Source organism: Mastomys coucha, unplaced genomic scaffold, assembly GCF_008632895.1.
Source record: "Mastomys coucha isolate ucsf_1 unplaced genomic scaffold, UCSF_Mcou_1 pScaffold15, whole genome shotgun sequence".
Classification (NCBI taxonomy): Eukaryota; Metazoa; Chordata; class Mammalia; order Rodentia; family Muridae; genus Mastomys; species Mastomys coucha.
The window spans coordinates 114,498,809-114,508,852 of NW_022196897.1; the positions used below are offsets into that span (position 1 = coordinate 114,498,809).

Genomic DNA, 10,044 nt, shown 5'->3' on the forward strand with positions numbered 1-10,044 from the left:
AAAAAAAAAAAAAAAAAAAAAACAAAAAGAAGAGAGAAAAGAAATGAATGGCTATGGCCAAATCCCATTTTAGCAATTTAAAATAATATATTTCAACTTAAAAAATAAAAATTAAAAAGAAATACATTTCTATGCTGGGGAAATGGTTCTGTGGTGGCATATTTCCTTAATATGAGGCCTGGGTGATCAATTCCCAGCACTTAAAAATATATGGACACAGACATACATGATCACCCAGCCAGTCAACTCTTTTTTTTTTTTATTTACATATAAATTTCTCCATTTCCAGTTTCCCCTCCAAAAAACAAAGAAACAAAAACAACCAAAACAAACCTCTGTTGCCTCCCACTTCCCCATGCCTGCCACCCCACCCTCTCCCACTTTCTGGCCCTGGCATTCCCCTACACTGGGGCACAGAACTTTCACAGGGCCGAGCTCCTCTCCTCCTATTGCTGATTGAATTTGCAATCCTCTACTATACACATGCTGCCTGAACAATCAGACCCCTCCATGGGCAGTCTTTAGTTGGTGGTTGAGACCCTGGGAGCTCTGAGGGTACTACTGTATGAACAGGCACAGTCTTTCTTGCACACATGCAGAAGCTGGGGATTCAGACTTCTTCTGACAGAGACACAGCCTTTGATAACTCACTAGCAGCTGCCTAGTGTCTCCTACAAAATAAGCATTTATATGTCAAGCAACCAAGTCCTGGATTATGTCTCAAGCAAGCAAGCAAGCAAGCTGGTATCTGACATAAAGAACGACAAAGGTCACCTTCTCATCACAAGATCAAGAGCAGGTGGTAAAACACTTCTTAAGTGATAGGACAGTTCAGCACTTACTCTGCTGGGTACCTTCTGCTCCGGCTTTCTTCACAGGTTCTTCAGGAGGCAGAGAGGGTTGAGCTGCATTTGCCTTTTCTTTGGCTTGTATGTACTGTTGAAGCTCTTTGTCAAAATTATCTTCTGATTCCTGACTGCATGTCTCACCATCACTGTATGGGTCATAGTCCTTACTTCTCGATTTTTTACGTGGCAAACTCTTTGGTGATGTTGCAGCGTTTCCAAGGTGCTTAAACTAAGTAAAGATGAAAATTGAAATTTGAAAACTTAAGATATATAAGGAATAATGGCCATTAATTGACCATTATTGCATCTGCATACAAGGATTTTCTTGTTTGTTTGTTTGTTTGGTTTGGTTTGGTTTGGTTTTTTGAGACAGGGTTTCTCTGTAGCCCTAGGCTGTCCTGGAACTCACTCCATAAAACTGGGCTGGCCTTGAACTCAGAAATTTGCCTGCCTCTGCCTCCCAAGTACTGGGATGAAAGGCATGAGCCACCACTGCCCAGCTATACATGGGTTTCATATAGCATTCTCTACACTCTGACTCAGTGGTTAGGAGCACATAGTACTACTCTTCCAGAGGACCCAAGTTTGGTTCCCAGTACCACGTCCAACAACTCACACCTGTAAATCTAGCTCCAGAAGAATCTAATGCTTCTGGCCTTGAAAGGCAAACCAGCACTCAAATGCACACACACATGCACACAATTTTAAAAAGGTAGCATAAATTTTAGAACACATACACAAAACCAACAAACCAACCACAAGGAGGCCAGGGAAGATGGCTCAGTCATCAAGTGTCTCCTATGCAGGCATGAGAATACAAGTTCAGACCCCTAGCACCTGTGTAAAAGTTGGGTGTGGTAGTCTTACAGGAGTCCCTAGGAGACAGAACTAGGTGAATGGAGACAGAGAGATCTTTGGAGTTCACTGGGCAGTGCATCAAGTGCATCAGTGAGCTCAAGGTTCAGAGAGAGACTTGTCTCGAAATAGAGGACAATCAAGGAAGACACCCAACATCAGCCTCTGGCCTCTACATGTGTGCACATACATTTATATGTATGTATACACACATACACACAGAAAACAAAACTTAAAACAAATAAACTACAGTAACATATTTGCCTTTAGTGATAATTTGGAGAAAGTGTGAATTTGCAAATGTATTTACATGTCTATAATATCAGCATGAGGGAAGGCAGGAAGATCAAAAGTTCAAGGAGAGGCTCAATTACATAGCTCAAGGCCAGCCTGAATCACATAAAATCTTGTCATAAAAGATATTTTTATAAGCTTTGGTTATTAAGATGCCTGTGCTTAGCAACATGAGTAACTAATTTTTTAATTATGATAAATGTATAAAATGCATTTTAGACATAAAGTTGTTTTGTTTTTTCATTTAACCAAGACAGGCTCTAGCTATACAGCCTATCCTGGTCTAAAACGCAGAGCAATCCTCCCAACCTCTCAAATATAGGAGTGAGCCACTGCAGCCTTCTTCCTTTAGCCACCTGGCTTTATGAAGGAAGTTCCACTGGAAACCGTCATGCCCATTCGTTTATAAGTTGTTTCTGTGTGCTTAGTTCTGACAAGACTACGATCCACAAAGTCATCAAGATTCACTAAAATGTTTTACAAAGTAGTTGGCCTACTCCTATCAACAGACTATGGTTTTAGTCTCTAATTTATTTAGTGGGCAAAGAGATATGCTAATATGTAAGACTTAGCAAAGAAAAACTATGGAACACTTGAGGGTTCTGTAAGCAAAGAGCTTGTTTTACAAACACAGGACCTGAGTTTAAGCTGCATAACCCACCTTAAGAAAAAAGCAGGACATAAGAGATAGGAGAATCCGTGAGGCTCTCCTGACAGCAAGACTAGCTCACTTGGTGAGTTCTAGGTGAGAGAATCTGTCTCAGTAAGTATATTACATACACACATACACAAACACACACTCCACACACACACACACACACAGTGAATAATGACTGAAGAACAACACCCAAAGTTGTCCTCTGATGCTTTCATGAATGTATACAGACAGAGACACACACTTCCACACACATGAGCTCCTGCCAACAATCACACACATAAAATGCTTAGAAAGGATTCTAATTCCCTTCTAAGTAATCTATACATTTTACATATTCCCAACAAAAAGCCTCTATGTGGTACCTGACAAATTAATTTTAAATTTATATAAATGGACCTATATATAAGAATAGCCAAGACAAGCCGGGTGGTGTGGTGGTACACATCTTCAATCACAGCACTTGAGAGGCAGAGATAGGTAAGTTCCTGAATTTGAGGCCAGCCTGGTCTACAGAGAAAGTTCCAGAATATTCTGGGGTACACAGAGAAACCTGTTTTGAAAAACCAAAAAAAAAAAAAAAGAAAGAAAGAAAGAAAAAGAAGATAACCAAGATACTTTAAAGAAGAAATAAACAAAGGTGCCAGGACTTGCTGGGAAAAAATAATTCAGAGGACAATATACAAAGTTGGGAAGATGGAACATAAAACACTGATTTTAACAAGAGTGACAACGTAAAATCACAGGGACAAGACAGCCCCTTACTGATAAACTAATGGTCCTGGAGCAATTAGGTATGATAATAACAAAATGAATGAAGAGATGGGTTGCCTGTACACCACAGAGATTATAAATTTCAATGTGAAAAGGTAAAATAAAGCCTTTAGAAGGTAATGTAAGAAAATAGGGATTAAATATATGAGAACATATTCTCAAAGCCAACTACTTTTAAAATCATGACATTTATAAAAAATATCACTTGATGGAAAGCTCAAGTAAGCAGGCGTCTGCAACACATAACATACAAGAATGACCAAAAACTACTCCTAAAGAACTATAAATTAACAAAACAAGCAAATGCCAGGCAGTGGTGGCACAGGCCTTTAATCCCAGCACTTGGGAGGCAGAGGCAGGTGGATTTCTGAGTTCGAGGCCAGCCTGGTCTACAGAGTGACTTCCAGGACAGCCAGAGCTACACAGAGAAACCCTGTCTTGAAAAACCAAAAACCAACCAACCAAACAACCACCACCACCAAAAAAAAAAAAAAAAAAACCATTGAGGACCCCAATGAAGGTAAGGCAGATGGGAAGATTTGAACAGTTAAGTAACAGTAATATTCTGAAAACACAGCTGGGACATGACTTTCGGAATGGTATGGCATCCTCCTCAAGCAGAGCAACAGTGTCTCTGTCATCATGATGGGAATAAAAACTGGTACAACCCCTTCCTAACACAGCTTAGAATCAACACAAGGGCAACACTGCTCATGTGAGGATCCAGCAGCTCCTCTCCCAGGGCAATGCACAGTGCATGTGCAGGATACAAGTGGAAGAAGTGAGAGCACTGCTAATGAAAGCAAACCCAGTGCCTACCTACAATAGGATGTCCTATGTTCAAATGATGGACTACTGTGCTGCAACAGAGATGAAGGAGCACATACTAGATATAAGAATTTTAAACTGTATCCTTAGGGATGACCACACAAGCACCAAGACTATAAAGAACAAGGAAGTGATCAGTATATGAGTTAGAACTGCTCATGTCAGGGACTAACACTGAGGAAGGAGACAGCTATACTTTGTCTTGACCTGCACTGCTTACCTGAGTACCCGAAGTTAGTCCTAACCCTACATGTATTTGTATTAGTGATTAAAGTGCCTGGGTTCAAGGAACTCTGCTTGGGGATAACCTAGGCATCCATCTTCTCATATAACCTTCTTGGAAGTTACTTTAAGATTTAAGATGCTCTCTGCCTAATGGCTAAGGAATAGTACAGAGATTATGAACTGTAGGCATGAAAGAGTGAGGCCTGGGGGCCACCCCCGAGGGATAATAAAGTGCAGCGTCTGGATGTGAGCCTCAGTTCTTTCCCATGGCAGCTACACATGCAAAGACAGTATTTATGTGGCTGATCAGGTTTCCCCGGGAGATGAGGTGTGCCAACTGTATTGTCTCTCCTGGAGCTTTTTATACAGCCAATTTGTGTTTTACAAGCTTTATTGCCAATATGAACATATTCTTATGAAATGTTAACATTTACAGTATCCCAAAAAAATTTTACAAAGAAAGAGGAGCAGATACTGACTTTGTCATGGACTGAACTCGAGTCTCCCCCCAACTCTAAGTTCTTATGCATATGTCTTAATCCTTAGCACTTCAGAGTATGGACTATTTGGTAATCAGGTCATGGCAGGTGAGGTCAGGATGTTTCCCAGAGTCATGGAAAACCAAAGAGCATCAGAGGGGTCTGGAACAGATCTTTCCTCACACATCTGACAAAGAACTACCTTGCCAAAACCTTGCTCTCAGACTCGACTCCAGCCCAAGAACTACAAGATACTGTATTTGTGTTGTTCTTACTGCCATGTTGTTTCCTGGTACAGCATCCCCAACACACTAATCTGGGTTTTTAATCAGTAATTACTCAGGCAGGTTGAGTTAGTGAATCAGACCTTAAATTTTACATCTAAGTTGACAGGAAAGAAGCTTTTTGATTTATAATCCATTTCAGGAACAAGGAAACTGATCTTGTTACAATACTGGCACATTCTCCATCCGATGATGAGGAAAAGAAAGTTACTGAAAGATAACTGAGTTTCCTGACCTAAGTAACTGGTCCTTACTGCTGAATACAGTGAGACAAACAGGGTCCCTCATGCTCTCACATCCACCCAGAGCCGTCAGTTCAACCAGCCGGCTGAATCTTACTTTCTTAGGAATTTGTTCACAGTCCCGCTTTACTTTCCATTTGACTTTCTCTGTCTGTGTTTCTTCAACTTCAGTATCATCTATTTCATCAACTCTGTAGCAAAAATAGCAAATAACACAAAAGGGTTTATTGCACAGCATTAAAATTCATTGCTCGGGTTTGTCTCAAATCTGAGATCTGAAGTCTAAATACTCTATAACAATAACAACAACATTAATAAAAACAGCAATGTAGGCCAGGTATGATGGTGCAGACTTGTAATCCCAACACTCAGGAGGCAGAAGCCAGTGGATCTCTGTGACTTTCAGAGCAGTATAGTATAGTATAACATAGCAAGTTCTAAGCCAGCCAGGGCTACACACTGTCTCAAAACAAAAACAACAATGATGATATTGACCAGTAAATGTTAGTATGTATGTGAATAAAACTGAAACTTTGTATTATATAATCTTAATGCTTAAGAAGTAGCTTGTAGCCGGGCGTGGTGGCACACGCCTTTAGTCCCAGCACTTGGGAGGCAGATGCAGGCGGATTTCTGAGTTCGAGGCCAGCCTGGTCTACAGAGTGAGCTCCAGGACAGCCAGGGCTTACAGAGAAACCCTGTCTCAAAACAAACAAACAAACAAACAAAAAGAAGTAGCTCGTACATAAATCACCAGTCATTCTTCAATTCAGTCACTCAGTACATACCAAATATTCACCACACGTCAGGCTGTGGCTTCATGTCACAAGGTACAACAAGGAAAAGGACAAGCCTTCTCAGAGCTTCCTAGCTTCTTGGGAGAAAATTAACACAGGCACACATATAAGGAACACTTAAGTTAGATTTGGGGTTTTCTAAACAGAAAAGATATGGAAGAGGAGTGTAAAAAGAGGTGTGTCAGGTACAATGCAGGATGCCTTCAGAGGTTAGGAGATAAACACCCAAACAAGAAGATGAAGAACTCAGGCATGAGAGGTTGACCAAGCATACAGAGTATGTGAGGTAATTCCTGAGCATATTCTAGCACAGCGGTTCTCAACCTGTGAGTCTATACCCCTTTGGAGAAAGCAGGTTGAACAACCCTTTCATTGGGGTCACATATCAGAAATTTATATTATAATTCACAACAGCAGCAAAATTATAGTTATAAAGTAGCAACAAAGATAATTTTGTGGCTGGGGGTCACCACAACATGAGGAACTGTATTAAAGGTTCCCAGCATTAGGAAAGTTAAGAACCACTGTTCTAGCAGAACTCAAAATGAACCCAAGATGAAGGGATAGAAAATATCAGTTGGGAGAACTGTGCCTTAAACCACAGGTTGTCATTCTACTGCCCCCTCCACTTCCATTAGGAACCATGATCCTCAGTCCTATTCCTTGACCACCCATAAGCCAGTCAGCCAGCTCCAGCTACACTGAGCTGTCCTGTTTCTTTTTTCCCTATTGCTGCTTAAAAAAAAAAAAAAAAGAGGGTCTCAAAATGCAGACCACATTGGCCTCAAACTCAGAGATCCACCAGCTTCTGCTTCCCCAGTACTGGGATTTAAGTGTGCCACCATGCCCTGTGGCTACTTCTTAATCTCCTTGGTTGGCTCTTCATCCCTGCAACTCCCAACAAAGTGTCCTCACCTTTCTTTCTTCTATACTTCCCTTCTCTGTGATGTCCTTCAATCCTCCGGCTTCTAATACCATCTGATACAGCTAATTCCAATATCCTAGTTTCTAAATCCATGCCCTTAAAAATCAAACAGCCAACTTCCCATTCAACTGATTTACCTGGATACCCACCATGAAAACCACCTTTCAGTAAGACTTTTCCTTAACTATCTTCTTTACAACACTATTCTTATTATTCCACAAATACTTCATAACTCCTCACTCAAGTTTTCACTTATTCCATGGCTTTATCATCTAAAATACTATGTATCTGTGGTCCACCTCAATAATATACAATTCATGACCACTAGTACTTTCTGTATTTTATTCATTTACTATTCTATCACCATGGCCTAGAATGGTGTGTCTTCTGTCAATAGAAGTTGTTTTAATTAAATGAGTATTCCTATCAGGAACAAAGTCACTCCTGTTTCAAGCTAGAGACATGGCTTAGTAGTTAAGGACACTGGCTGCTCTTCCAGAGGAACTAGCTTGATTTCCATCACCTATATGGTGGCACACAACCACAGGTAAGTATAGGTTCTAATTCTGGCCTTCAAGGACAATGGACACACCCTGTGCAGACAAAACATTCATACATATAAAATAAAAATAAAGCTGGGCAGTGGTGGCGCACACCTTTAATCCCAGCACTTGGGAGGCAGAGGCAGGCTGATTTCTGAGTTCGAGGCCAGCCTGGTCTACAGACTGAGTTCCAGGACAGCCAGGGCTACACAGAGAAACCCTGTCTCGAAAAACCAAAATAAATAAATAAATAAATAAATAAATAAAACCATGTTTTAGTGTACTGAAAAAAAGTCTACAGACAAATCAAAAGATAAACTAAGAGAAAAATACAGAAATCTAAAACCTTGAAAAAGACCTAAAGGTAAAGTGAAAAGCAGGCATATGAATAGACACCTTACTTTCAGACCAGTCTTCACCTATCATTTGGCCAAGTATCCAAGTATCTCTTACATATTTTAGCCAAACTTTAGTAAACAGGTATATTGTTTAACATATGTTCAAACTGTTAACTATTTTTTAAATCTTACTCAATTCCCATACATGTTAAAATTTTCAATTCGTTTCTCTTGCTGTTATTATGTTATCACCTTCAAGTAATTAGTGTCCACTTCCTCACAGTATCAATAGAACTTAATTTCCATGAGTAATTCTGCTTTAGAAGCTGAGTGATGTTAAGTAACCCAACCTGAGCACCTTAATCCTAGGTCTGCCACTCACTGCACAATCTTGAGGGGTGACTATGCCTCAATGTTCTCATCTGTAAAACGGGGACATCATTTTCTTAAGATTGATGTGAAGACTAAAAGCTTCACATTAAGTACACAGTAAAGCTCTCGATGGTAACCCAATTAGGGTAATAGTTTCCACTAAGGTAGTTGAGACTGAGCAGTGAACATGCACATATATTCCTTCCCCCTTGAGACAGTTTCCACTATGTAGCTGAAGTTGGCTTGGAACTTGCTATTTAGACCAGGCTGGTCCCAAACTCCCAAGATCTGCCTGCCTCTGCCTTTCAAATGCTGAGATTAACAGGTCCAGCCCAACACTGAAATGTGTCTTAATGAGGATGGAAAAAAACTCGTGAAGGATATGTGTCAAGGGTTCCACCTCAGAAAAGAGAGAACACAGAAGACAAGGATTTAGGAGAGATGGGGTTTGAGGGCTCTATCAACTCAAAAAACTAAAAAGTGAATGGGTATCTGCACAGAAATCCTGCACTCTGCACTAAGTACGAGATTAACAACATGCTTTTCCAATTTAACAGAAAAACTAAGCTGAAATGATGCTAGCGCTGTTTTATTCTGGGGATTTCTGGTCCAGGATCACTGGCAGAGCTGTCTATGTATCCTTTAACTCTCGAGAACTAGAGGTGCAGGCAACGCCGCCGCCTGGGAGGGGAGTGACAGCAAACACGTTAAGCGCACGTGCAAGGGGAGCAGCTGGCCGGCCCCTGGGGGCAGCTTCAGAGGCTGGGGCCTCCTCCTGCCGCCCGACCACTGCCCTCGCCCGCGGTCCCTACTCCGACGCCCACCCCTCTTCCCCTCGCGACCTCTCCGCGCCGGTCTCGGTTCACGCGCCAGCCCAGGACTGCCGGCTCCCAGGAGCGAGGGGGCGGAGCCCAGCGGTGCCCCTGCAGAGGACCAGAATTTGTGGATCACCTTTCCGCAGGGTCGGCGGCCGGTTTTTTGCCGAGGGCCGGATTAGGGGGCTTTGAAAAGAGATTTTCAAAATCCATAACTCAGACAGGGACCGTTCCTCTTCACGCCGAGCAGGTACTGATCAACCACCAGAGTCGAGGCTAAATAACCCAGAGTCGCGCCAAGGGCCGCACGCTCCGCCCCGCGCACGCGCACGCGCTCCGGTTGCTTGGGCGCGACTCCGCGCAACCGGGCCTGCCCTGCCACGCATGCGCAATGCTCACTTTTTGGTGCCTGCGCTGCGCACGCGCAACTCTCTGTACGCCGCATGCCGGTTGTGTTCCTTAGTGCGACAGTCGAATACCGTTAAAAAAAATAATCTTTTGGATTCTTTTTTAGAAAGCTGTGCTATTTTTATATGTACGAGACAAAGAGAGATACAGAGACAGAGAAGAGAGAATGAGTGCAGATGCCCGCGAAGGCCAGTTATTGTGGAGTTAATTGTGACTCACCTGACATGAGTGTTGGGAACCAAACGCAAGACCTTTACGTTTTCTTTTAACTATTGAACCATATATCTCTTCCATCCCCTTTAAGACTGACAAGTGATCAAGCAAAATTGATTGTACAAAAAGGAGCCTAAATGGTCTCTTCTG

General features: G+C 41.9%; 1 protein-coding gene across 3 annotated transcripts in view; it reads right to left on the reverse strand.

The window, feature by feature from the left end:
• The window catches only part of Zc3h8 (zinc finger CCCH-type containing 8), a 23,900-nt gene extending 14,278 nt beyond the window's left edge, over window positions 1-9,622 (reverse strand). For all 3 annotated transcript variants that reach the window (XM_031371858.1, XM_031371855.1, XM_031371856.1), the window contains exons 1-3: window positions 9,410-9,622; window positions 5,582-5,675; window positions 843-1,077 (exon numbers count right to left, since the gene is read on the reverse strand). In XM_031371858.1, coding sequence (XP_031227718.1) covers window positions 843-1,077; window positions 5,582-5,675; window positions 9,410-9,486 — 406 coding nt within the window. In that variant the 5' untranslated portion in view covers window positions 9,487-9,622. The remainder of the gene's footprint in view (window positions 1-842; window positions 1,078-5,581; window positions 5,676-9,409) is intronic.
• Window positions 9,623-10,044: the final 422 nt, after the last annotated feature.